At 54.1% G+C, this 27332-nt stretch overlaps 1 protein-coding gene across 1 annotated transcript; it reads right to left on the reverse strand.

The window, feature by feature from the left end:
* Nucleotides 1-1839: 1839 nt before the first annotated feature.
* ETF1 (eukaryotic translation termination factor 1) lies at nt 1840-26604 on the reverse strand. The gene is made up of 10 exons (XM_033073221.1): nt 26309-26604; nt 12588-12763; nt 11721-11860; nt 8436-8574; nt 7449-7639; nt 6855-6984; nt 6228-6383; nt 5648-5712; nt 4496-4643; nt 1840-2672 (listed from the first exon to the last, which is right to left on the reverse strand). Exons 1-10 carry the CDS (start codon nt 26392-26394, stop codon nt 2590-2592), a joined length of 1314 nt encoding a protein of 437 aa, XP_032929112.1. The 5' UTR covers nt 26395-26604; the 3' UTR covers nt 1840-2589.
* Nucleotides 26605-27332: the final 728 nt, after the last annotated feature.

Below are 27332 nucleotides of genomic sequence, written 5' to 3' on the forward strand. Positions count from 1 at the left end.
GCTCCCTCAGGGATTCTCCAGCCCCTTCCCAGCTCCCTCAGGAATTCTCCAGCCCCTTCTCAGCTCCCTCAGGGATTCTCCAGTCCCTTCCCAGCTCCCTCAGCCTCTCCTGGACACACGAGCCCCTCAGTGTCCTTGCTGCAGTGAGGGGCCAGAACTGGCCCCAGCCCTCAAGGAAACATCCAAAACACAAAGTGAGCTGTGCAAGAGCTGCCTCCAACCTCCAGCCTTGAAGCTGGCACTGAGCTGAGAGCAAAAAGCAGGAATTTCCTGGACTAGAGAAAATAAACCAGGAGTCTGTACTATATTCTTAAATATGGTTTAATACTCTTCTCCATTTCTGTACATCACAACACCAAGATATCACTGCTTGGGATCTCTCTGCAGAGGCTATATAGTATGCAAAGGCTAGGATCTCCCACCCCCACTGAGTGTGTTTGCATGTGTAAGTGTAATACATATCAGTATATATTGATATACACATCAATATATAATGCAATATATATCACTGAAGAGAACACATTGATTAAAGAAATACAAAAATTTGGCATCATTTCCAAACTTAAATAGTAAAAATAAAAACTACAAAAAGGAGCTGCATACCCTAATGTATCATGTGAAACAACAAGCAGTATATTCAAAAATGTAAATTTACATCCAATTTTTGTGGTCTTGTCATGTCACATTAGACCCATTTACAATGGCAAAATCCAGAACATACTGCTGTGGGGGCCAGGGCTGTGCTCAGCCCTGAGCAGACCCAGCCCCACCTCCAGGGAGAGATTCCAGCTCGGCTGTGAGGACGGCAGCGGGGCCGCTGGCCAGGTCAGGGACAGGGACAAATGCTATTGCTCACAAGGACAGGAATTTTGGACCTCAAACGACAGCATGATAGAAATTTGGAGAGAAGCTCCCTCTGTTCAAGTGAACCAGGAAAAAAGAGGCAAAGGTTTGCAGCTGGAACAGGAGCTGCTCCTGAGGGAAGCACCGGGAGAGCCCCCAGGGAGGGAGCAGGGCCTGAGCTGAGCTGAGCTGTCCCTGCTCCCCTGGGACAGGGCCTGAGCTGAGTTGTCACTGCTCCCCTGGGACAGGACAGGACCTGCCCTTGTGTCCCTGCTCCCCTGGGACAGGAGCTGTCCCTGCTCCCTTGGGACAGGAGCTGAGCTGTGTCCCTGCTCCCCTGGGACAGGACAGGGCCTGAGCTGTCCCTGCTCCCTTGGGACAAGACAGGAGCTCTGCAGTGTCACTGCTGCCTTGGGACAGGAGCTGAGCTGTCCCTGCTCCCTTGGGACAGGACAGGAGCTGAGCTGTGTCTCTGCTCCCCTGGGACAGGACAGGACCTGCCCTTGTGTCACTGCTCCCCTGGGACAGGACAGGACAGGAGCTGTCCCTGCTCCCCTGGGACAGGACAGGAGCTGTCCTTGTGTCCCTGCTGCCCTGGCTGGCACAGCCCCTGGCCCCCAGAGTGTCCCAGCAGGTTGGCCACAGCCCAGGGAGGAGCTCCCTGCTGTCTGGGTGCTCCATGAACAGGCAGGACACGAGGCCTGGGATCCCTGGGCAGTTTGGGCTCAGGCAGAGGGGATCCTTTACCCCCAAAGGGCACATCCCCCCTGACAGACCCTGCTGGGAGCTCCCAGGGCTGTGCCACAGCTCCACGGATCAGAATCAAACATTCCACACTCCAGCACTAATTCAGCCTTCACTGACTCAGTATTCCTGTCAAACACCCACTTCCATTAAAGACCTGTGGGCTCAAATTCACATCATCAAGGAAACCTTACGCAGTCCTAAAGCAAAAAGAAAAACTTACTGAGGAACAAAAAGCCAAGTGTACCTTACTTCACTGAAATCTCATGTTTATTTTTGTCAAGACTGAAAAAAAAATAAATTCCTGAAGGCTGCACTGCTCAAATCCAAATTAAGCCCAAGACTCCAGCAGCATTTTCATTGCAATCCATGAAGTGCATTTCCTAGTTTGTAAGAGCAGTGTTTCTGCAAATAGATTAAAGCACGTTTGGCTGGTGAGCCTCCCCAAACCATTAGAATTTGCAAGCCACATGTAATGAACCAGCACTCAGGTCAGTGCCTCCTCAAGTTTTGAAGAGAATTATGGCTCCAACCTCGTTCCATTTCTTCTGCAGGCTAAGCTGAGAATGCCATGTAAATGGGTCACGCTGCCAAGGGCAGCAATTGATTTCTCCAATCAAAGTATAAAGAAACAAACCAGTAGGATCTTACTTCTATTAATTTTGGAAGGAAGAGGTTTACAGCAGTTAATGTATCATGAAGGTTAAAAAAATCATTTCCATAAAATACAAGAGCAACCAATTTCACCATTGAGTAAAAGTAAAAACTGGGATTCTTTTTAAATTAGTCCAAAGTGGCATATAGGAACTTAGTAGTTTGCTGCTGTACTGACACTATGACAAATCAAAGTGTAGGGTTTTGCTTTCTTAAATCCAAATGCTCGTGGATCAAGTTCTGGAAATGTTCCAATTCTAAGGCAGGGATCTGTTGTGTTTTCCACCATGAGTTTGCTCCTTGGGTTGGATGCTGGAGGGGCGAGGCACGTGGACCCAGCTCGACTACCTAGTAGTCATCAAGGTCAAAAAATTCATCGTCTCCTCCTTGGTATTCCATGCCCTGGAAATCCACCCGGTACCGCAAGATACCTGCCAAAGAAAGAGCCTTTAGCATCCCAGCCCTGCTCCAGAGCTCCAAGGACAGCCAGCTGGGAGCAGGCAGGCAGCTGCACTGGGAAATACCACAGGGAATGAATGCAGAAATGCCCAAGGGAATGAATCCAGAAATGCCCAAGGGAATGAATGCAGAAATGCCCAAGGGAAGCTGCACCCACCTGCCCTGCTGCCTTTCCCTGCTCCTGGGAGAGCTCAGCCTGCTCTGGGGCTGCAGCTCCACCAACACCAGTGGCACAGCACTGGTCAGTGGGACACACAGCACTGCTCAGGGACACACAGCACTGCTCAGTGGAGCACACAGCACTGCTCAGTGGGACACAGCACTGCTCAGTGGGACACAGCACTGCTCAGTGGGACACACAGCACTGCTCAGTGGAGCACACAGCACTGCTCAGGGGCACACAGCACTGCTCAGTGGGACACACAGCACTGCTCAGGGGCACACAGCACTGCTCAGTGGGACACACAGCACTGCTCAGGGGCACACAGCACTGCTCAGTGGGACACACAGCACTGCTCAGGGGCACACAGCACTGCTCAGTGGAGCACACAGCACTGCTCAGGGGCACACAGCACTGCTCAGTGGGACACACAGCACTGCTCAGTGGGACACACAGCACTGCTCAGGGGCACACAGCACTGCTCAGGGGCACACAGCACTGCTCAGTGGAGCACACAGCACTGCTCAGTGGGACACATAGCACTGCTCAGTGGAGCACACAGCACTGCTCAGGGGCACACAGCACTGCTCAGGGGCACACAGCACTGCTCAGGGGCACACAGCACTGCTCAGGGGCACTGTTCACACCCAGGCCTGGCAGGAAGTCCAGAGGGCAGTTGGCACTGCAGCCACTTTTACAATGCAGGATTTCATGGCTGTTTGCCTCTCCCCACCCCAAACACCAAGCCAGGGTTCTGGAAATCCTGTATCCCTGGAACCATTTACTGAGCTGAAGGAGACATTTCCTTTCAAGCCTACAGGGCACAGGAGCAAAGAGGATTCCACCATTCAAAGAGCCTGGATCTGGCAGGAAATGAAACTCCTGGAACTATAAACCCTGAAAACTTAGAGACCTGCTGCTCCTTATGGAGCCACACAATCCAAGGCTCTTTCCTCCTGACTGGTGTTGTCCGGGCCCAAGAAATTCCCCTTTACAATGCATCCATCAAAGCTGAGCACAGCCATGTCACAACTTTGTCCTGGAATCTCTGCCCAGGCAGGGCATGGAGCCTGGCACTGGTGTGGCTCCACCTGCCCAGGACTTGCCAGACTGGCACAGGAACCACCTGCACCTCTGCCCCAGGAGCGGCTGATCAGTGAGCTCCAGAGCAGGAATGGCTTCCAGAGGCCTCTCTGCTCTAGAGCATGGACTGAAAATACCAAAATGTGTTCAGGAAAGAAGCAGAAGATCAGGGAGCACAGCCTCTGAGAGATGAGCAACAGCTCCAAGTGCTTCAGGAGCAGGGCTGGGTGTGTCAGAGCCCCCTGGCAGGGCAGAGCTGTGCTGACAGAGCCAGGCAGCTCAGGGCCCTGAGCTCCAGCAGCTGCACTGGGGGACAGCCCAGCCCTGAGCCCCCCAGAGGACACAGGGACTGAGGAACACAGCTGGAAGTGACAGGCAATGAAGCCACCCTGGTGAACACAAATGCTCCTTGAACTGGTTTCATGAATAACAGCAGTAAGATTAATCCCACTCCTGTTGGCACCAGATTACCAAACCACCAAAACCAGATTATCAAACATTATCATCTGGTGCCACTAAACAAGACAAACACATTTCCCTCTCGCAGTTTACCTCCAATTCCTCCAAATCCTTTCACAAATTGGGATCCTTCTTGTGATTTGTCTGTAACAATTTCCAATGTTGCTCCAAATTTCTTGTAGTTGTTTGCAAACCACTCCAGGAGGGGCATACTTTCTATGAGTTCGTGTTCCTGCCCAGTCTGTGGAGACATTGGAAGGGAGAAATAAATAATCAAAACCTGTTACAGTCCCTGGGTGTTCAGCACTGAGAAAACCCCTCCAAAGCTGGCTCCATGGCTTTGTCAGCCCTAGCAGGGACAGCAGCCCCCACGCTCCACAGGGACATTCCTGGGGGAAGGAATTCCTGGCACAGCTGCACCAGGCAAGGGTGGGCACAGCCACCAGCTCCTGCTGCTTCCAAATGAATCACTGACAGTGTTCTGGGGCTCTAGTAGGAAATTCAGGGCAGAAGCAGGAGAAATACTGTCTTGATTTTTCTGCTCCAGCTCAGTGTCACTGCTCACTCAGAGCTGCTCTGCCCCCTCACAGATTCCAGCCCCCCTCATCTAAGGAAGTGAGTGCAGTGATTACTGTGAAATAGAATCACCTCACTGCAGGTAACACTGCAATCCCTGTGCACAGCAGGGACTGACTGTCCTCCCTCCAGGAGGGAAAACAGCTGGAAAACCCCTGGCACAACCCCCACCTTTTGGCAAGGGACACTTTTTTCCCAGTTTATTCTGCAGAGTAACACAGACCCCTGGTCCATGAGAGTTGTTTGACTGCACAGCCAGCAAACTGAGGCAGCAAATGACAGCTCCACGTATCAGACAGATCCCAAGCAGACACTGCCTGATCCAGGCCATGATTCCTGAGCTCACAGTGGTTCTGCATGGCCAAATCAGTGCCCCACAAGCAGGAGGCAATGGTCTGGGGCCTTGCCTGCCATCAGGTGCCTTGCAGGTGATGGTTTGGTGGTGGTCAAAGATCCCACACTGCCCATTTACATAGCCTTGGCACTGGCAGCAGGGAAGAGTGGAGGAAAGCAGGTGAGAATCCAGAGTTATGCAGGAAGAGCCACAGGTTCCTGCCCTGAGGTATCACTGAGTGCAGAGCGTCACTGTGCTCAGGTGCTTGGGACAAACAGCCCAGAGCTCTGCACCCACACACCGAGAACAAACCCCGAACCCCAAAGCTGAAATACCTCCTTGTCTGTGAAGTGGGATTTATCCTTCTCTTGCTCTGGTGTCAAATACAGGATCTTTTCCTCTGAGAAGGGAGAAAAAAAAGGTAATATTAGTTTGGGTAAGGCTGCAAGATGAGTTTAAAGACAGCAGGAGACTGAGCACAGCCAACAACCCCAACACAAAGGGTGTGGGCACTGCCCCTGCCTGCCTTCCTCTGAAACTGTGAGAAACCCCACAGGGCACAGCAGCAGAGCAGCTGCAGAGCCAGCACACAGGGGGCAGGTCCTGCTGCAGCCCAGGAATTGTGTTTGTGGGCACGAGGTCACCTCAGCATCCCCTCTGGTCTCACACTCACAAAGCTGGAAGGAGGTTCCAGGCTGGGCCTGTGACGCTGGCACTGCAATTCCCTCTGTGCACTGGAACCCTTCTTGTTCCAGCTTTTCCCCCACAGGGGCTGGGCAGGCCAGTGAGCTGCAAAGTAGCACAGACCTGCACAGTGATCAGATGTGCTCAGGAGCTCCTCCAGCAAACCCAGCCCAATGAGGCACCCCAGCGGTTAAAGCCTGAGAGCTTGCAGAGCCCCAGAGCAGCACGTACCCTCTGTGCCTTGGCAGTGCAGGACGTATCTCATGATGTCCAGGTTCTCATAGACTATCAGGATCTCTACTGCTCCCATTTCCAGAGCTTTTAGTGTATCTTCCACACCAAAGCAGTACTTCCCTGTGTCCTGGCTGATCTCATCGAAGTATCGTCCTGCAGGGCACACAGAGCCTGCCATGAGCACCCAGCACAGCACACACACACTGCAAACAAACTGCAGGGCATGTAAGAAACTGCCAGGGGCAGCTGCCACCAGAAGGCTGGAACTAAGGGGATCTCTTGGAAGGACAAGAAGGTCCAAGAAGTCTGGTGGGGGAAAAAAACCCAACCAACCCCCCATACCAGCACCTGAGGTGCACAGGTGGCAAAAAGAAGCACTGCAAGTGCTACTGTCAGGCAGCATGCAGGGCTGGGGCAGCACAAGGGCATTGCCAGCAGGGCACAGCAGGAGCAGCATACAGAGCCACACAGCTGGCTCAGGAGAGGCTGCAGGGCAGCACAAGGGCTCAGGAGAGGCTGCAGGGCAGCACAAGGGCTCAGGAGAGGCTGCAGGGCAGCACAAGGGCTCAGGAGAGGCTGCATGGCAGCACAAGGGCTCAGGAGAGGCTGCAGGGCAGCACGTACCTATTAGCTTCTTCTCTTGGATGAATTTCACATTGGAGAGGACCTCAGTTGACAACTCAATTGCTTGATTGAAGCCATTTTCTCCTCCATATGAAATATCAACTAGTTTGAGCACTTTGGATTGCAACCGCTGGAGGAGAGAAGGAGGAGACACCAAACCATAAATCCAGTGCAGAGCAGGGCTGGGACACTCCTCACCCTGCCAGGGGAGTCACTGCACCCACTGCTGCACTTCCCCTGAGGGGAGGGACCTCTGAATGCACAGAACCTCAACTTTCAGACAACAGGGACACAGATTTGGTCTACTGGAGTTTAATTCCAACAAAGCTTCTGCTTTAGATTTGGGAACACCAGGAATGGGAATGCCAGCTCCAGAGCAGGGAGGACACATTTCTTATTAGCCCTGCTGTAAGGACAGGAGTTCTCAGCTCCTTGCAGGAGCTATTAGCAATGGGAGACTTCTTTGGACACATCACACTTGGAGTTTTGATCAAAGCTCTTCAGAGCTCCATCCCTGTGCAGCAGTGTCCCGCATGGCAGCTCCCCAGGCGAGCAGTGCCCCTGAGGCAGGCGGGCCCAGCAGAGAACACTGACCTGATCGAACATGTCGGACTGGCTGAGCTCGGTTTTGAAGTCGGCCGAGCCGGCCAGGACGAGCCCGGCCACGTTGACCTTGTCCCCAGAGATGAAGAGCTGCACGGCTGTCTCGGCCACCTTGCGCACGTAGTTGTGCCTCTTCTCCATGCGCAGGCGGGCGAAGCGCAGGGCAGACTGCCCTCCTCTGCCTGCAGGGAGGGACACGGGGACACACTGCAGCCACAGCACACAGCTGGCCCCACAACCACAGCCGGTGGCAGTGCTGCCTCCTGCAGTCAGTTTGCCACCAGCAGAGGCCGGGGCTGCCGTGGAATGCTCAGGGAATAAAGAGGGCCCCTTCCCACCAGGAGATTTTTCTCCAGAGAGGAAAATGTTTCTTGTCTTTCTATAAAGACTCACAGCTCTGCAGAAATGCAACACCTGAGCACCTTCTCTCCCCCTGTACCTTCAGGAGAAGCCATGTCCTTTGTACACTGCTGACAAAGCACAGCCCAGCAGTCTGTGCTGCACAGCCTCACTGGGGGCACTGCTTTCATTTCACATTGTCCCATCCCACTCCACAGAGGACAGCAGGCCAGGAGTAACCAGTAGACAATTTGCTGAACTCATCAGTGGCTGCCTACAACACAGCACCACAGAGTGGAACTCGATTTTCCTTGCTCCACGAGGCCCTGTGCTTCCTGCAGGGAGTGCACACAACACCGAGTGGGATTACTGCCTGTGCCACTAATACTTACTTACGACTGTCCCAAAACCAAGTAAAGGGTCAAATGCAGCAAGAAATAAAAAGTGCCACTTCTAAGCTGAACTGCATATTACTGTGATTCATTCATTGTGACAGAAGGCTCAGACTGGAGGCTTTGCTGTCAGATTCCAAGGGAGCACAGACTTGAGCAGAGCTAAACCCCCAGAGGCCAAGCTCCCCACTTCCACCCCTGAGAGCCCAGCCCAGGCCAGGCTGCAGCATCCAGTGCAAGTTGTTACCGTGCTTCTTTGGAAGATCCACAGTGAATTTGTGCAGCACTTCCCGTGTGTTTCCTTGCAGAGTTCCAAAGAGGGCCCCGCTCCCGTCTATTACAATAAAACCAAACTTGCTGTCGTCAGAGAGCAGCGCTGTCAGGGCCTGCAACAGAGATGGGGCTGTGAGCAGGGCCTGCCTCACACAGGGCACACAGCACAGCCCCAGGGGCTCAGCTCACTGCTGCTCGTGGCCATTTCTATGGCCATGAAGTGGAGGAGAAGCAGCACATTCAGGAGCTGTAACCATCTCAGGTCACTACAGAATCCCAGGATGGTTTGGGTTGGAAGAGACCTTAAAGCTCATCCCATTCCACCCCTGTCAAGGCAGGGACATCTCCCACTGTCCCACTGCTCCAATCCCAATGTCCAACTTTGGACATCCAGGGGCAGCCCCAGCTGCTCTGGGCACCCTGTGCCAGCCCTGCCCACCCTGCCAGGGAACAATTCCTTCCATACATAATCCCATCCCATGTAACACTGCCAAGAGCACAAAGGAAACTCAAGTTAATTTTGATCACAATTTCCCAGTTTTGCCAGCTCCCCACCCGAGGTCACGGGCAGGTGTGACAGCAAACCCCTGGAGATGGGCTCTGGAGAGTGTGCAGGGAAATGGATCCCAGCTCTCTGAGGCTGCCTCACCTCTCTGGCTGGCACAACTGGAGCAGTAATTCTCCTGGCATTCATGCCAGGAAAGCAGAACTTGCCCAGTTCATTGTCAGCTCAGTTTTGTACTCCAAAGCACTGACACATCCTCCCTACCACCAGCACTGGTCTGCTGCACCTGCTGACTTCAAGTCCCACAGGCAGAATGATGAAATAAATCTACAGTGGCTGTGGCAAGTTCAGCCTTACAGAGCACAAGGAACAGCAACAATAATTGTCCTGTGCATAATTGGCTGTGAAGAAGGCAGCCAGAACATTTGCTGCAAAATGAAGATATCCTTCAATTTTCCTCCCTCTAAAAAAGGCAGCTGAATATTTCCCATAAGGTCATTTAAGTTGCCCAAGCAAAGCACAGTGCAGTATCAAGGTTTTTGAGCTGATTTTGCCCAAGCACCCAAACGCTGCACTCCTTTCTCAAGGCAATCTCTCAGCTGTTGTTCCCTCAGGGGCTGTCAGAGTGGGCAGAGACATCCAGCACACACACACTCCTGCTCACTTACACATGCCCAAAAAAGCAATAGCCAGAATCCTCTTTCTGGCTGGCAAAACCACATCAGTAGGATGGGGAACTTGTCAAAACTCCAGATTGCTTGAAGTCACCAGTTTAACACTGCAAGTGATGGTGCTGGGTTAGTGCACGGGACCTCGAACTGCTTGCAGGGCTGTCAGCCTCATTATTGGGCTGAACTGCAAGGATAAAACCCAGAAGTCATCCTCTTCCAAAATCCACACAAACCAGCCTGCAGCTCTCAAGCTTGGAAGAAACAGAGGCTAAGGTTTAATGGAATCTCCTGGCCAAAGTAAATATTCTGTATTAATTCCTCAGCAGTGGGATGAATGAGAGGAGGAAGTGGCATATTACACTACAATCTATTTAACTGGAACAGAGCCAAGCAAAACGTGGGACTGGAATAAATGCTCCAGCCAAGGTATCAAAGTAAGTCATGGTAAATCCCACCCCTCACACACATGGGGGCTCACAGCCCTCTGGGGGAGTCACTTCAGTTTCACACAGGCAATAAAACACCAGAGAAAATCTTATCAGATGCTCTTGCCAGGCAGCACATGACCACAGCTCTGATGTTCTTGATTTCCTCTTATTTTCACAGTCCCAATGATCAGTGATCCCCTGATCAGCTCTGGCAGCAATTGTTTGACCTGTCAAGCACCAAGAAGGGAATATTGCCTTTGCTCTGCTCCTTCAGCCTGGACTGGGCTTGTCTGTGCAGCTGCAGCCCAGAGGTGAAGATCAGCTCCCCCTCCTGCTCCTTCACAACCCCAGTTTCCCAGGAAAGCTGGGGTGCCCTGGCTGGTAGCTCAGGTTCAAGGCTCTGCAGCAGAGCTCACAGCTACCAGCAGCCCCAGCTGAGTGCAGCGCAGGCAATCTCCAGGAAAATAACCCCCCAGCCAGGGGAGAGCTCAGAGCCCTGCAGGCAGGGGCTGGCAGGGATCCCACCCTCTGGAGCAGCAATTCCCAAATTCCCCTCAGGCCAGTGCCACTCGTGGTGAGCAGTGCCATACACCAGCACCAGTAGATCTGCAGCTGCTCCTGGGAGCAGCCTGCTGGGCACTTCTCTATTGAATCAGTGCCCTGAGGCAGCAGCTGCAGGGGACACCACATGAATCCATCTCCTGACAGGGCAGGAGGAAACACAGCACACTCCCAGTGCCACAGCAGCAGGGACTAACACCTCCCTGCCCTGGCATCCTGGTTGGCTGCTCAGCTCTCTGACTTCCTCTTGCTTTCACTCATCTGTGGACACAGGGACCCAGAAGAACTCCAGACCTGGGTCAGAGCACAGCTTTTTATTCCTGGCAAGTCAAAGGCGTGTTGGGATTTCATCCTTTGTGGGGAGACACAGTAGTAGGGATGAATCTCACCTGTGCACCACCTTTCCCTGTTGTATTCCTGCCCTCTGGAAGCCACTTAGGGATCACATCTCCACACACCCAAGCAGAACTACATCACTGGAGGGCCTGCCAAGCCCATGTCACACAGGTTTGACAACAGGCAACTAAGTCTCAGGCCACACATTTATCATGGGGAGCATCAAGGATGTGAGGGGCACTGCAAACATTGAGACCTCTGCACCTGCCAGAGCCAAAACAGCCTCAGAGGCAATACCCTGACTGCTGTAATCCACATTACTTTCAACATGCCTCAAACCATTCATTTAACTTAATTAGATGTTGGATAAAAATAAGCCCACTTCCCCCCAGACAGATTAGGCACATGCCAGTTCTCCATCAAGGCTCTCAGTTAACACATCTGATAGCAAGACTGGCAACACTGATATTATCTTGGCAGTGTTTTAAAGCCTGACTTGGAATAATATCCATGGGCCTCTGTGGTTAAGAAAAAACCATCCCTCCTCCAGTTACAGAGGGGAGCTGCTGCCTGTGGGTTACACAAAGTCAGGCTGGGAGGAGCTGGGCAGTCCCTCACTCCTTCCAGCAGGCATTCCCCAGCCCTGGCCAGTCCCAAGGCATCCAGTGGCCACCCCAGGGCCTGTTCCTGCTGCTCTCCAGGCTCAAGCCCAGCCAGGCTGTGCCCAGAGCTTGGCTCCTGCAATGCAGAGTCCTTACCTCTGTGTGGAATTTGTTGTCACACAAATACAACGATGTATTGATTGGTTTGAAAGGTTCAAAGTCAATGTTGACTTTCTTCTCTTTTCCTTCTTCTGTCACAATTGTTCCACAGTAAACAACCAGACCATTTGGAGGTACTACAAATGACACAATGCAGGTTTAGATCACCAAGGAACATGGCAAGCTGTGCCCATAAAAACTGACTGCCAGCCCTTGAGACTCGTAGCAGAATTGAAATTCAAGTTTCCTAACTTTTCATTTTCCCTTTTCCCCACCTCACTCCCTCCCAGGTCTCTACAATGGCAAACAAACTCATGCACCTGCCTGTTAAACCCATGGGTCTGCAAGCTCACAGCACCCAGAGAAAGGCTGAGCAGCCCCTGAAGCTCTGCTGGTCCCCACACAGGGATCTGCAGTGACCAGGGAAGGCCACAGGCCAGCGTAGTCACACTGAATGCTTCCAGGGCTCATCTGACATGGCCTGGGTTTGCTCCCCCCGAAGTGATGGCAGCTGCTCAATGCCATGCAGAAGGCACACAGAAGTTTCTGCTGGACAGAAAATTACTACTTTCACACAAATGAGCTATTGCAGAATATCCAGCTCTTCTGTCTGGCCAAGTTTAGCACAGTCAGCACTAAGAATGGAATCATGACCCCACTCTGTGAAGCCAAGGACCACCTTACAATTCCAGTCCCAAAGTCCACCCCTGAAGTAGCCATCCAAGGGCAACATACCTGGAATATCAGAGCAAAACAGCAGCACAGGCCAACAGATTTGATTAGCAGAAAACTGCATAGTGCAGGAACTTAAGGCTGCTTCCAAGAAAGGGAAGTGTGCCAGCATCCATACAAGCTAGAAGTTACCTTTGTTATAGAGTTTCAGTCTTTGCTGTACAGATGTGATGGCTCCCAGAACTGAAAGGCGATTCACTCTTGACTTTATGTTGGAAGCAGTGCCAAACTCGTCCGCTAACATTTTTGCCACTCGTGAGATCTGGTCTTTGGGGGGAATGATCAACGAGATCATGCTGGTACCATTGCTGGGGAGGGAAAACAGGGATGTGAGCAGGCAGCAGAGCAACAGGCACCCTCACACACACCCCATGAACAGTCCTCTCCTCCCTCCCCAAGGTGCTTCTCCACTGTTACTGCTGTAACTCCCTTCTGCTGTGACATTCCTAATTCCTTCAATAGTAGGAGAGAAAAGGAAACAAAACAAATCAGGTTCTTCTTCAGTGCTCAGCCTCCACCAAGCAAGTCCTCCAGAAGCTGCCTGTGTACTCTGGGGTACTGCTCTGGGAAGAAAGAAGACATGTACAGACCAAGGGCTGTGAGCACAAGGACTGGAAGCAGCTCCCAGCAGAGATTATTTAAAACAATGCAGCCACATACTTCCAGGACATCTTAGAGCCCACTCCATTTGTTCTCAGACAGCTGGAGCACTAAGCAGCCCAAGTGCTGTCTTAACACGTTGTTTTCCTCAGATTAATGCAGAAAAGTGAAGTGGAAGGATCCCTTTGTCACGGTGAGTCTTTCCTGCTTTCCCACTATCACTTTTCTCCCCAGAGCAGCTCATCAGTTCTGGCAGCTGCTTCAACTAAACTGTGCTGAGCACACACTGCTGCTTCACCAGCACCAACCCCAGGCACAGAGTCAGGAGATAAGACCCCACAAATCACAGAACAGGCTTAAATTAAAGGAAAATAAGTTTGATATTCGTTTTTCCAAGGGCTTTGGGGTGGGTCCTGCAGAAATCCTAATCCCCAAAGCTGCCTCGTGGTTCAAATCCACCCAAAGCCAAAAGGAAAATTGGGCAAGTTCCCATCTGCCTTCCAGCAGGTACCTCCCATTTGCCATTGAAGTATCCCAGATGTCTGAAGTGCTGCCTCTGCATTGTCTCAGATTTAACCCAGACCTCATGCTTCCCATTAGAGTAATGGCATCAAAATCAAATCCCTCATCCTATCCTCCAGCCCTCTCAAGGGCAAAGCAGCTAAGCTCTGTGAAAAAGCCTCTTCTCAGGATTCTGAGTCAGAGAGCCAACAAAGTGCTTTTCAGACATCAAACCCCAGGGTTTTGCTCTTTTACATTTCTTCTGGGAGGAGGAGCCCAGCCCAGCCCCTGCTCGCTGCTGTTCCTGGCTGTCACACACCAGAGTCCTATGAAGTGTTTGGGCTACAGAGGCAGCAGGGAAGTGCTTTAAAAAGCATCACTTCATTAGCCTCTTTACACAAGTTGTACAGCCCTCTCCCAAAGATCCTCAATCCAGGCCAAGTTGAAACAGAGGCTGGTAGGTCAAATAAGTCCCTGACCTTAAAGACAACTAATTGGTTTTAATATCCCAGCTCCCCATACACAGCAATCAAAGTCACAAAGCCACTCTGGCCCCTGTCATTCCCAGGAGGAGCTCTGAGCCATGCTGGCAGCTCTCAGGCTTGCAGGTCACCCCAGCCAAACATGCTCCATATCCCACTCAATTAAAGTGTCACCCACCCCAGTGACAGCACCAGCCTTAGGGACAGATAATGGCTATCACTGCCAGCAGGCTCCTTTGAGCAGGAGGCTGATCAGAATGAAAGCAACTCTTCCCGACTTCTCTGAAAGTAGCTCTCCTGAGTTATCTCCTCCTCTTAAAGGACTTCCCAGAGATTAGAAAGCTCTGCCCATCACACCCAACTTCCTGGGACAGTGGGACTGTTGTGCCCCTTGGGCACTCCATGGCTCTCCTGCTAGGAAGAGATTGCAGACAATTGTTCCTGAATTGAGGACAGAGGGGAAAGAGCAGGGAGGAGTCCTGGCACAAGCTGTCTGGAAGAAGAGCTCAATCCCCCCCCACAAACTCCTTACAGGAATTTGCAGAGAGCAGGAAGGTCCCCCCGGAGCCTCCTTTTCTCCAAGCTGAGCCTCACAGGATTGACTCTGCAGACCCTTCCCCAGCTTGGTGCACAGCAAGGAGGAAGGCTGGGTGAGCACTCCCAGGAGCAATTCCTTACTGAAAAGTCATTTGAAAAGCTCCCTTCAGTTTTTGAAGCTACCCCTCAGGTGCCAGCCCCTGGCCTTGTGCTGTGTTCCACTGCCCCACAAACACTGGTGCCAGCACTGAGCACCCACTGGGTCCTACTGGGGCTGTTCATCCCACACACAGCTCCTCATCCATCAGGCAGGGTCACAGCACTGCTCCTCAGGAACCCACCCGAGCTACCACAGCGGCCTTCACAAGCCCTGGTGATTTATTACTGCAAACAAGCAAATGAAAAGGGTCTCAGAGGATGTACTCCCCCTTATTTACATCTCCAACTAGCTCAGCACAGCACAGCACTGTGCCCGGGCCAGTCCTTCAGCAAATTGCAGTCTGGATTTGTATCCAAAAGCACCTTCCACTACCAACATCAAGTGCACTTCTTGGCTTTGGCATGCTTCACTACTATTTACACAGCCAGAGCTATTTCAGGCTCTAACCAATTCCTGCAGAATCCAGCAAAACAGCTGGCATGCAGCTTGCCACAGCAGCAACCTTCCAGGCTGCCTGGAGCACAAGGAGCCAGCCAGCTTGTCACCATGTCCCCAGGCACCCCAAGGGCTCACTAAACAACCAGACACCAGCAAGACACCAGTTGAAGCACCAGCACTCAGGGTGGCTGCAGAGCTCCCTCCCACACTGCCAACACCTCCTTATCCAACCATGAAAGAGCAGCTTTCCTCTCTCAAAGCAAGCTTGTACCTGCCTGTGACCCTAATGCAGCATGGCAGGGTCTAAAACCCCTGTGGTGCATCTGCTAAACTCACCCCAAGGAGACAAAATGCAGCAAAGAGTTTCTAAGAAAGCTGCTGTTCAAAAACACTCAGAAAAAATAGGTTATTCTGCAGAGTAAGGTAATTTCCAAGTCTCCTCTGGGTCTTTGTAGCCTCAACAAGATAAAAGGGATTTCTGCAAATCCCACTCTGTCCCCTCTGGAGCTGAGGGTTCTGGAGTGCACTTACCTGGGAATGAGGTAAGGAATTTCCCCATAACCATGCTAAGGCCTCCCCAAAGGGGGGACAGCTGCAGCACACAGCTGCTGTGGGGCACAGCCAAGTGTTCTCCTGAGACCCTTGCACTGTGCCAGCAGCTGGGTCTGCCCTGCATCACCCCCGAAGGAAGCACAGACCCATGGATCCCAGACTGTGTCCTGATTTCACAGCACTGCTGAGGTTTCCCCTGGTTCAGCACACCCAGGTCCCCCCAGAGCACAGCTCCAGGCAGCTGCTGTCCCTGCTCTAACAAAGAGCTGCCAGGGCCATCCTAGGGCAGGATGCTCTGGAGGGAAGCAGCATCCCAGCCAGCACAAGTGGCACTGCTCAGGGGGCTGAGCAGAGCAAGCCCTCAGGAGCACGAGGGGCACCAGCCTCGAAGAGCCAAGGACAGCTCAGTGGCAGCTCTGGGGAGGCAGAAAGCTGCACTGCCTGCACTGTGGGCACTGCTCACGGTGCCAGCCCTGCCAGGAACAGGCAATTAGCTTGGATTTATCAGCACCTGCCATGAGCAGCATTAGGGATCTCCAGGAGAGAGGAGGAGGAGGAGGATCAAAGCTCCAACCTGCCCACAGCACAGCAGGTGAGCTCCAGCTGTCTCCCAGAGCGTGCTAGAGGTTGTTAGAGGGAAGAGGGGAAGCAAAAATAAGCACATTTCACTCTCTGGAGACAGCAAGTTCTTCAGAAAATCAAGGTTTGTGGACAGGACAGCCTTTCTATTATTAAAACTCCAATGTTACTACAATTGGAATTTCAGACAACTGTGCCACCAACAGCTTTCCCAGACACAGAGAGACCTCAGAGCAAGTGCTGGCAGGTGATGGCAGCGAGTGGCAGTGTGGGCAGTGGAGTCACCACCAACCCACCCCTGGGAGCTGCAGGGCAGAGCTGTGCCACTCCTGCTGCAGGCAGCTGCTGTGGCACCCCAGCAGCAAAGGGGAGATTACCCAGGAGACCCCCTGTGCTGTGTGCAGGCCAGAGAGCTGCAGGGATGGCCCTGAGGACACTGGCAGCAGCTGGGTCCCTGTCCCAACCCACACCACATGGTGCCAGGAGCAGGGCCCTGTGTGGACGTGCTCTGTGCTCCAGCACAAGGGAGGCACCAGAGCCAAGAGCAAAGAGAACAGAGCAGGCACTGCACCCATCTGGGACAGCCTGCTCTTCATGTCAGCTGCCAGGGGAGCCTCCTGCTCTGGGGGCCATCTCCACCTGCAGGGCTTTGTCACCACGTTCCTGCTCTCCTGCCATCACAAGGAACAGCTGAGCAGACCCTCAGACCTTCAGCTGTCCAGGCAGTGATGTGGTGCTTTTCCAAAAGGCTCCCAGCACCTCACACAGCCACTGCCACACCCCACAGCAGCAGCAGCCACCACAGCTGCCCCACACCTGGCACACAACCCCCAGCACTCTGAGGAGCAGCAGTCAACCTGTCTCCTGCAATTTGGGCTATGAGCTGGCATGGGAGAGCATTCATTTCACAGCCTGCTATATAAATAGCAGCGACTGGCTGCCCTGTGCTATCAGAGGAGACCTGACAAACAGCAGCTGAGCTGTGGCTGTCCCACACTGAAGCATTTCACACCACCAGCACACTGTGGAATGCGGGATACAGAGGCAGGGGAGGGCAGTCATTCCCCAGGACTCAAAACAAGCTTGTTTTTACAGGGCACAGCTTCATGGGCATCCTGCTCTCCCCAGGAGCCAGGGCCAGCACCAGGCCTGTGTGTGACTGCCAGAGACTGGCAGGAGCACAGAGCCAACAGCTCCCAGACAATCTGATCCCAACCACATTCCACAGCCAGGAAGCTTTCTATGAAACAACTGATGCCACACGCTGCTCTGAGCCGGGGCTCCCTCCCCAGGTAAGCTCTGCTGCTCTCCAGCAGGACTGTGCAGCACTGGGCAGGCACAACACACCCCCCCAGCTGCCTGGACAGCCACAGCTACCCAAGCTATGTGCTGGCTAAAGCAGCTCCCTGCACAGCCAGCTGCCAGGCAGGTGCCAGCAATACCTCTGCAGTCCAAGACAGAACTCCATCAGGCACATCCCACAGGTGCCAGAGCTGCTTCTGAACCAACACTCACAGTGCTGCAGGCACCTGCAACTTCAGAGAAGGACTCAGCTCAGGGTACAGCCCACAAAATCAGTGATGTGAGCGAAGAGTATTTGAGGGTTTTGCTGCTGTACCTCAGCAGATGTTGAATAGAGAGCTATAAAAAGGAAGTGTCCTTTGGTACAGGCAAGTACTAAATTGCTGGTCTGGGTTCCCTCACAACACCCAGGCCATCAGACACTCCCCTCTCATCCTGCCCTGCATGCAAGAGCACTGACCTTGCCAGAGGGAAGCTCTACAATGCTCTTGCAACTTATGAATTATGGCTGTGAAACAAACAGGTCACAGCTGTGCCCTTTAAAGACCTAATGTCTTTTAATAAGACAAAGCTTTCATCAGAAAGTGGCACTAGTCCATTTGAGATGTCTAGAGAGACAACAGCAGCTGCAAGAGCTGCACAACTTTTCCTGGAAAACCTGCTAGGAAAGAGCAGGGAATGTCAAGAGTGCAGGATCCCTCAGTGCTTCAGAGGCCACAGTACCTGGAAGCCAAGGACTGCACAGCCTGTGAGAACATCAGCTGAACGCTCTGCAACAAACCCAGCCAGCACACCTCACCCTCACTGCTGCTGGAGGCACCAGGGTTTTGCGATGCCTCCAGCAGAAGCAGGTGAAGCCCCCTCAGAGCCGCCACGGGCTCTGAGCACAGCTGGAGCAGGACAGCAGCACTGCACAGACATCCAGGCAGAGCACACAGCACTGGGCAGCACCCACAGCTCCTCTGAGCTCTAATGTGGGGCTGAGCCAAAGGCCAGGCAGAACTTTGTACAGCAGGAACCTCACACGCATCCTGTATTTCACCCCAGCATGCAGAACTCTGGGTCATCTCCCAAACTGTGACATCAAGTCACTCCTCAAAGGCTTTCACATCACCCAAAGGAGGGTTTGAAGGTTTGGAAGGGATCAGTTCCCAAGCCAAAGTAAGGCAGAGTTCACCTCTCTGGAGCCACTTACACATCTGAATCAGAGAAAAAGGACAAGATGGGGGCAGGCTGGGTATGAGAAGAGGATTTGCAGAGCCAGGAGACCAAGTAATTCATTCTTCAGGAATCCTTTTCAGCATACGCATTAATTGGAGAAATGGAAGCCTCCCCTCCCCTGAACTGAAGAAACCCCCCAGACACCGAATTCCTCCATCAGTCTCTGAATGCCACCTCTCCCCTGGACAAAGGAAAACCACTTAACTGCACAGCATGAGACCGTGCAGCTATTCCAGCATGGCTCACACAATGCCAGGCTCTCCTGCTGCAGCCCTGCTCCAAAGCCCACCACAGGAATCCTGTACAGCAGACACTCAGGCTGTCCTGGAAGGGTATCCTGCCCTCCCACCCTCACCCACTGACCTTCTCAGAGAGGAAAGTCCTCCATCAGATGCCAACCAAGCTCTGAGTGACGGCCAGGAAGAGAAGCACCCAGCCAAACACAAGTGAGCCTCACTTGCTCAGTGCACCCCTGGCTCCAGCAGCCAGGAGAGCTCCCACAGGGAGGCAGCAAACGGCTGCTCAGCAAAGGAGCCGAGGCAAGGCTGGCTGGAGCCTGAGAAGGGACAGGCCAGGCAGTGCTTCCCCCTGAGCAGCCTGCCAGGAGCTGCTCCTGGCCTCAGCTCCCTCAATCCCGGGACACAAAGGAGGTGAGACAAGAATCAGGTCACGGACTTCTGCTCCTCCACACAGTATGGTCTGGCAGCTCTCCTGTGTCTGAGGGTGCAGAGGTGACAGGTGACAGCAAGCCTTTGGTCCCTGGACCACCACACACCACCTGTCCAGAGGGACACATCAGTGGCTCCATCCCCAAACCGGGGCCAGCTCTGATACTCAGGCCACCACCAGCACCCCCATCCCAAATCAGATGTGCAGCTCCAGAAACACATGCCAGCTTCATCCCAAGCACTGAATCAGCACAAGTGCATCCTGCACACCCCACGGAGGTGAATCAAAGCCTCTCCAAAATCCTTGGATCAAAGGCAACACCACAAAACATAATTGCACAGGCATGTTTTGAATAGGCCTTATTGGCTGCATCTGACCTCATGCAGAAAGCCCGGATGCCCAATTACTGGGAAGTGGAACAGACATTTCTGCACTTCAGACATTTGTGACTCACTGGGAGGCTCAGTTTTCCACAGCTCCCCTGCTCTCCCTCCTCCTTCTCCAATTATTAATGCTCCAAGTTTAAAAGACTTGTTGCATTATGCTAATGGGCCATTTGGGTACAAGATGTACACTGGAGGACTGAAACAAATCCAGATTTGCTTATTAAGATGCTAATGCCCCAGAGCTACATGGGAATAGGTGGCTAACAGGAGGGAAAAGAAATCCAGTTGCCACAGAGCCAAAAAAGTGTGTCCTCTTTTGAGGTGCTCGTTCCCATCTCCTACCACGTCATTCCTCAGGGGCTCATTCATTAGCTCGATGTGAATGATGATCTGTGCATGAATCACACTGCTCACTAATGATTCACACAGTTGTAAAAGAGGTACCAGGCTGCTCAACAGCCACGGGCTGTCAGACACTCGCTGCAGTTCTGATCTGGAGTCACTTTTCCAGCTCAGGTCCTCCTTAGCCACTTCCAGTGAGCACCCTCCAAACAGCACTTCCTAATTGTTGCTGTAATTCCAAAGGAACAAGTACAGCAGGTAGGTGAGAGCAGGAAATGTTTTACAACCATTAGACTGAGGCAGCCAGCAGGATAGGATGTCAACAACTCTTTGAACATTGTCCCTGGCTCCAGCTGTCTTCCCACCTGGCACAGCTTTCTCAGACCACCACTCTGAGCACCACTGAAACACGAGACACACTGCTTAGTCCTGGGAGGTCTGATCAGCCCTGCTTACATGGAATCCACATCCAGCTTCCAGCCCAGCACTGTGGACATTGGCAGCCTGCAGAGGTCCAACAGAGCAGGGAAATGGTGTGGAAGCAGCTGCTGTACATCCCACGTGGCTTCCTGCCACAGTGCCCTCAGCTCTCCCTCTGCCCTGGACTGTTTCTATTCCAGCCTCTCTGCAAACACCTCCTCCCTCTCCTCACACCACCAGAAGCAAAAGGCAGTATCAGCATTATAGCCTTTGCCCCTCAAAGTGACCTCCTTTAGGAACTCCCCCTGCCACAGGCAGGATGAGAAAGCACGACCTGGAGGAAGCAATCTGCCTTGGGTAAGAACTTAAACCACAACCTCCTCCCTAAACACTCCACACTGATGGCACATCACCAAGTCAAAGCAGGAAACTCAAAGCCAGTAAAGCTCAATTCCTGCAGACCCCACTCCTCCAGCCCTTGTCCCCCCATGTCTCCCATGTCCCAGTGTGACAGCCCAGCCCAATTCCAGCTGGAGCAGAACTTTTCTGCAGACACCAGCTCACAAAGAGATCCTTAAGGCTGTCCCATGACTGGTACTGGCACAGCACAACAGCACTGCAACCTAAATACCACAGCACGAGGTGGAAAGCCAAGAACCACCTTGGCATGGCTCTGCCCTTCCCAGATGGACCAGCTCACCCAGGCCTGGGGCAAGGCCTCCATCCCACCCCTCACCCTAAGGTGAAAGCTGCAGAAATAGCTCCTGTATCAACAGTTAAACTACCCAGAGCTCAGGTCTGGGGCACAGCCACAGTGACAAACAGATCCTGATGGAGGAGGCAGGGAGAGCTCTGCTGCCAGGCTGGGAGCAGGGCAGGGATGGGGCTCAGGACTCACACATCCCTGGAGTGCAGGCAGACACCAGCCAGTGCTGACAGATCTCACCAAATGTTCCTCCTGCTGTATGACCCCCTGAGCCAAGAGAGCTGCTCTGCTGCCTGCCTGGCCATGCTGGTGGTGTCACACTGGAGCACACCTAAATCTGCTGGGCTGTCTCTTGGATGGAGCAGGAGAATCCACATTGGAGTTAACTCAGCTGTGATACTGTCCCACAGCTATCCCAGCACAACTCCAGCTCAGCACCACCAGCAGAACAGTCCACCCACAGCAGAGTGCTGCAGGAGCTCTGCCCAATTCAGGAGGGAAACACAGCATGAGAGAACCCCAGCACCACAGTATCTCAGGACTTTGTTCAAAAGGAACTGGGAAAAGACAAAGCTGTACAGGACATAGTTGTCACTGACCCAGCCATCCCCTGACTGCCCCCAGCACTGGAGCTGCCCACAGTGGTGCTAGCTCACAGCCAGGTGGGCTCTCAGGCCACTTCTGCAAAGGCCCACCATCCTCATAGTGGAACAGGTCAAGGAAGTACCTTGTTCCCTGAATCACCAGGCTGTCCTAGCACATCTGAGCCCTGCCAAGCTGCCTGTTCCCAGAGCAGCACCATCCCAGAACCAGGTGTGGAGAGGGACAGCCTCCTGCTCTTGTTCCACAAGGCTGGGAAACAGCAGCAGCTTGTGGCTAATTCCAAGGCTGGGCTTTTCCATCAGGAAGTCTGTCTCCAGACAGACTGCAGGAGAACCCATCTGTAAATGATGCTGGGCAAATCTTTTCTGTCTAAGCAACAGGTGAGCTTGCCCACCCTCATGCAGAACTATGTTTCATTTCCCAGGAATTCAAGCACAACCATGTCTCCCATTGGAGGAATCCTCACGTATTTTCAGGCCTCTGTCCTTTGTATTAACTTTATTTCTCTCACTTTTTGTTTCTCCCATATAGTAGATTGAAGTCTCAGTATGGCAGAATCCAAACCCAGGCAGGAACTGCAACTCTTTGCTTTCCTCCCAAGGCTCTGAAGACACCAAGATGTTCCATTCTCTTGCCATTTCTCCCTCCTCCAGCTTTGAAACAATTCTTCCAGTTACAACCAGAGTAAGTTACTTGTTCAGACTTCATTTCTGCATTTGCCCTGTTTGATCCACCTTCCAGAGTACATAATCTGCAAAAATATTCTTCCACACACCAGCCTCAGCTGTGTTTGCAGTCAGTGCCTTCAGAGACACCTCCATCTTCATCTCCTCTTTTCCTGTTTTAGTAAAATAACCAACAGTAAAATAACCTGCTCCCAACAGAGCAAGCTCAGGACAGGGGAGATGTCTCCAGAGAGCAGGTTCCTGAAGGTTCCCCATTGTAAGGGAGCTCCACACCCTGCACCAACTGCACTCTCACCCTGGGTCTGGAAGCCCATCTGGCCAGGGAGGTGTCAGAACCATTTCTAAGATGTGGAGAAGTTTCCAAACATGATTCCAGTGTGACATCTCAGGTCCTCTCCCAGCAAAGAGAATGCTTGTTGTTGCTGATACTTGATTTTGCCAAGCATTTACAGCTTAGATTAGCAGAAAACCCTGCCCATAGCCCAGCTAACTATTCAGAACTGCAGAGAGCAAAGGAACAAAGAGGGATTGTCAGTGTAGCACTGACACTGGAAAACTGCATGAAGCAACAGCAGAAAAGCCCTGAGAGAGAGGATAAAGGAAAACAGAGTGGCTAATGCTGCTTCTACTTGGGCTGCTGCAGCCCACAGAGAGACACAGCTGCAGCTTCTAGGGGGCCCAGTGTTTCCCCAAACCTGTTCTACAAAACTGAACTGGGGGCTCAAAGCAGATTGAATCCCTCAGTAGGGAAGAATAGAGATGTCTGATGAAAGTCTGAGTGCTTCAAGCTCTCAGAGATGAATGACAAGGTTAAACTTCTGCCAAGACCACAACTGGCTCATCAGCAGCCTTTTACTCCCATCTTCTTCTTGCCACAAAGGTTAATTGCCTGCAGTGCTGAACTGGCCCCTCTGCTCCTCCTGACACCCTGTACAGAGCCCAGCTATGCCCCCCTCAACCTCACCAAATCTGAAACACCAACTCAGCCACTCTGTCCGGGATCACACAGTCTGCAACTCAGCTTTGGAGAGCTGGAAGGAAATAACTTCTGGTTTAGGAAGCAAGGCACAGATAACCACTCCTTCTAGGCCCTGTCAGCAGAGACACAGCTTTGAGGTGGGGATGGGGAGTTAAAAATTATTTTTCATTGTTTTGAATTGACAGATTCCTTCTACAGAGATCGGTGAGAAAGTCAGCTTTGCTTAGCAGGGCTGGGAAAATAACACAGGGCATTCCTGCTAGGAGTTACCTGCAGGTCTGAGAGGTACACCTACCCCTGCTGGCCTCCAGCTGATCAGCTTCTGGGAAAGCTGAGGTTTTAATCTTTCCCCTGGTGCTCTGACCAAGCACTGCCCCATTCCTCATCAATCCCATGAAAGCTCTTCCTCGCTCTCCTGCTCACTTGACTTTTGCTAACACCCCGCAGACTCCACTGAGATTTTACCAGAAGAGCTGGATCAGAGCAGAGGTGCCCCAACCACCACATGCCAAGGGAATGTCTGACTCCAGCTTCCTCCATTTCCCTCCCTTTGATCCCTGCAGGAACAGCACACGAAACTGGGACACCGCTGCTGGGTCACTAATGGAGCACATGAGTAAGGAAGGTGGGGATGCCAGCGAGGCCCTGGCCCTCCACACCACCCTGCTGCAAGGCTTTGCCCCCCAACCCACCCCAGAACAGGTCTTCCTACTCCCCAGGAAGGGGAAGTGACTCTTCCAAAGGCAGGAAAAGCCTGTTCCACTACCTCACACCTCCTGTGTTGGGGAGCCTGAGCCTACTGGGGGCTGAGGCTGCTGCACCTCTTCTCCTTACTGGACCCAAAGCAGGATAATTTTGGCTGGGACTCCCTGGAAGACACTGAACCAGCATCACCTTGCTCAGAGAAGACTTGCTGGCACCACCCCACCTTCCTCAGGAGCTGATTTAGCAGCTGGCACAGATTAAATGAAGGGAGATGTGCTGGATCCAGGGGGCACAACTAAACCCTCTACAGGATCTGACTGTGCCTGTGGCATCTCTGCTGCACACCAGAGCTATTCAGGGACCACTGCAAGAGGGGAGACAGGGCAGACACCTGGCTGTCCCTCAGGAATCCAATACCCACAGGAGACACCTGCCCTTCAGCCTCCTCCAACACATGCTGGAACCTTCTCTGCAACACTCATCAATCCCAAACCACGCCAGAGCTGACACTGAACTGGGCACAGCTGGAACCAGGGAGACACAACTCCAACTTACATTTCCAAAACCCACCCAGGCCCCCTCAGTGCTCTAGCACAGAGCTATGTCACAAGTTCCAGTGGATGCCTGGAGCTTCCCAAGCCCTTTCAGCTTCCTGGGACCCTGTGAGCACAGCCTGTGCTGCCCACACCATGCACAGGCACAGCCCCGTGATCAGCTGGGGCAGCCAAAGTCCACTGTGCCACAGGAAGGGTGGCCCAGGGTCCCCAGTCCCTTCTCCCACCCACCATCCCTGCACAGCCTCACCATAAATCAGAGTAAGATACATTTAGGGAGACCTGTGGCTCGGGTTCCCCTCCTGCCTGGGTTAGTTTTCAGCTGAACAGCTCCACGGGCTGACCCTACACACAGAACAAGCACCAGCACTATAAAGGACATGGCAGGACAGCAGCTCGGCCTCTGCCAGCTCTTCCCAGGCTTTTGGGGGGGGGCACAGAACGATACCAGTGCTGCCCCAGCTACGGCAACACCTGTTCAGATGAGCCTGTGGAAACTGGAGCTGCAAGAGTGGCTAAGGAGTGACCCTTCATTTTAATTTTATCAGCTTGTCTGCCGAGACACACTTTCTTTGCTATTTCACAGCCCCAGAACCTTGAGGCCCCACAATTCCTCGAGCCCAACTGATGGAAGCAGCCAGTGCCAAGCTGCCCGCCCAAACAGGCACCCCTGGCCTGGGGCAGGTTGCAGGAACAGACATTCTGAGGGGGGAGCAAAAAAAAAAATTAAAGTGCAAGTATGAAAGTGGCATCAGAGACTTTAAACTTCCCTCTGTCCAAACTTTGGAAGAGCTTGCTTCCAGGGAAATGGAGCTGAGCACCTTGGCTGGGAGGGGAAGCGGTGAGAAAGATCAAATAACTGTCAGTAAGGAAAGCACTGAATAAGAGCTGCCTCAGCCCCTGCCTCCCTGCCCTTGCCCCGCCGCCCTCCCCGGCCCGGCCGGTCCCGTGGGAGAAGCCCAAGGCTGCACGGGGGACAGAGGAGCGTCTCCTCCGGCTGGAATCCGCCTTCCGCCGGTGCCAGCTGGCACGGGCCGGCCGGACGGGCCGGCAGCGGGGCGGGCACCGGGGACACGCACCTGTGCCACCCCCGCCGGGGCCGGGGGGAGCCGCCCCGCCCGGGCCGGCTGCGGGAGCGGCTGCGGGGCCGCGCCGGGGCCGGCGGAGCGCGGGGCAGCCGCGGCCCTTTTCCCTTTCCCGTGCGGGAAGCGCGGTCACGCTTCCCCCCCGCGCCCCGCGCGGCCCTGCCCGCCCTCCCCGCCGGTCCCCGGCCCCACGCGGCCGCACAAAAGGGCCCCGGGGCCGGGCCGGGGCTGCGCCCGCCGTCCCCCCGCGCCGGGCGGGCCCGGGCAGCGCCCCGGCCGCGGCCCCGCTCCAGCCGGGACACCCGGCGCTGCCCGGGGCGGGCGGCCCCGCGGGCCCGGCGCTCACCCGCGGGCCGCCTCCAGGCTCTTGATGAGCTTCTTGATCTTCCAGATCTCCACGTTGCGGTCGGCAGCGCTGGGATCGTCCGCCATCTTCTCCCTCCTCCTCCTCCTCCTCCTCCCGCGGCGGCAGGCGCTGCGGCGGGCGCGGCGCGGGGCGGGCGGGCGGCGCGGGGCGGGGCGCTGGGGCCGGGTGTGTCCCGGGCGGTGCCGGTGCCGGTCGGGCCCCGCCGCTCGGTGCCCGCTCCCCCCGGCGCGCGGCGCTGACGTCGCACGCGGTGCTCGCGCTCCCCCGCGCCGCGCACCATGTGTTGCAATCGCCTCACATGGGGGCCCTTGACGTCACTTCCGGGGGGAGCCGGCAGCGGGGCGCCGCGCCATTGGCCGCCGCCCCTCCCCGCGCGCGCGCGCGGGGCACTGTGGGGCGGGTAGTCCGGGGGCCGCCCGGCGGGGCGGGGCGGGGAGCGCGCGCGCGGGTCTCGCGAGAGCTGCGCGGACCGGCCCGCGCGCGCTTCAAGGGCCCGCGAGGGGCGGCGGGGCCGGGGCGGGGCCGGACTGAGGGGCACCGGGCCAGGCCCTGGGCACGGACACACCCTCGGGGCAATCGGCTGCTCCTGGCGGCTTTGTGGCACGGGAGAACTCGCATTGCCCAGGCCTCAGGCATGGACGGACACGTTACTGAATGCCCCAGTGCTGAGGCCGTGGGGGACAGCGCTCGGGACAGGCCTCTGGGCCGCCCCACCGTCCCTTCATCCAGCTCACACCGCCCGGCTCTGGCCCTGAGGAGTCCCATCAGTGTCAGAGCCATGCTGAAGCCAGGAGAGACAAGGGCCAGCACTGTCCCCTCATCCATCCAGAGCTGTTCCCTTGTGGGAGGCAAGCACGTGGGCCAGACCCGACTTTCCTTTAATGAACCCACATTGTATCCCTGATCACACTCTCAGCCACCTCTGTGGCAGAACAGAAACCATCCTTTCCTCCCCCCAGTACTTGAGCTGGCAGGAAATAGGTGCTGTAAACCCAATTTTCCT

Source organism: Catharus ustulatus, chromosome 15 (genome assembly GCF_009819885.2).
Source record: "Catharus ustulatus isolate bCatUst1 chromosome 15, bCatUst1.pri.v2, whole genome shotgun sequence".
In the NCBI taxonomy this organism is placed as follows: domain Eukaryota; kingdom Metazoa; phylum Chordata; class Aves; order Passeriformes; family Turdidae; genus Catharus; species Catharus ustulatus.

Bases quoted from the DNA above. Each gene is read 5' to 3' on its own strand.
- ETF1 (XM_033073221.1), bottom strand. From the start codon at position 26,394: ATGGCGGACGATCCCAGCGCTGCCGACCGCAACGTGGAGATCTGGAAG. The intron at 6,384-6,854 runs GTACGTGCTGCC...TGTGCCCTGCAG, and splicing joins CCAAGAGAAGAAGCTAATAG to GACGATACTTCGATGAGATC. The intron at 4,644-5,647 runs GTATTTCAGCTT...ATGTCTCCACAG, and splicing joins CCCACTTCACAGACAAGGAG to ACTGGGCAGGAACACGAACT.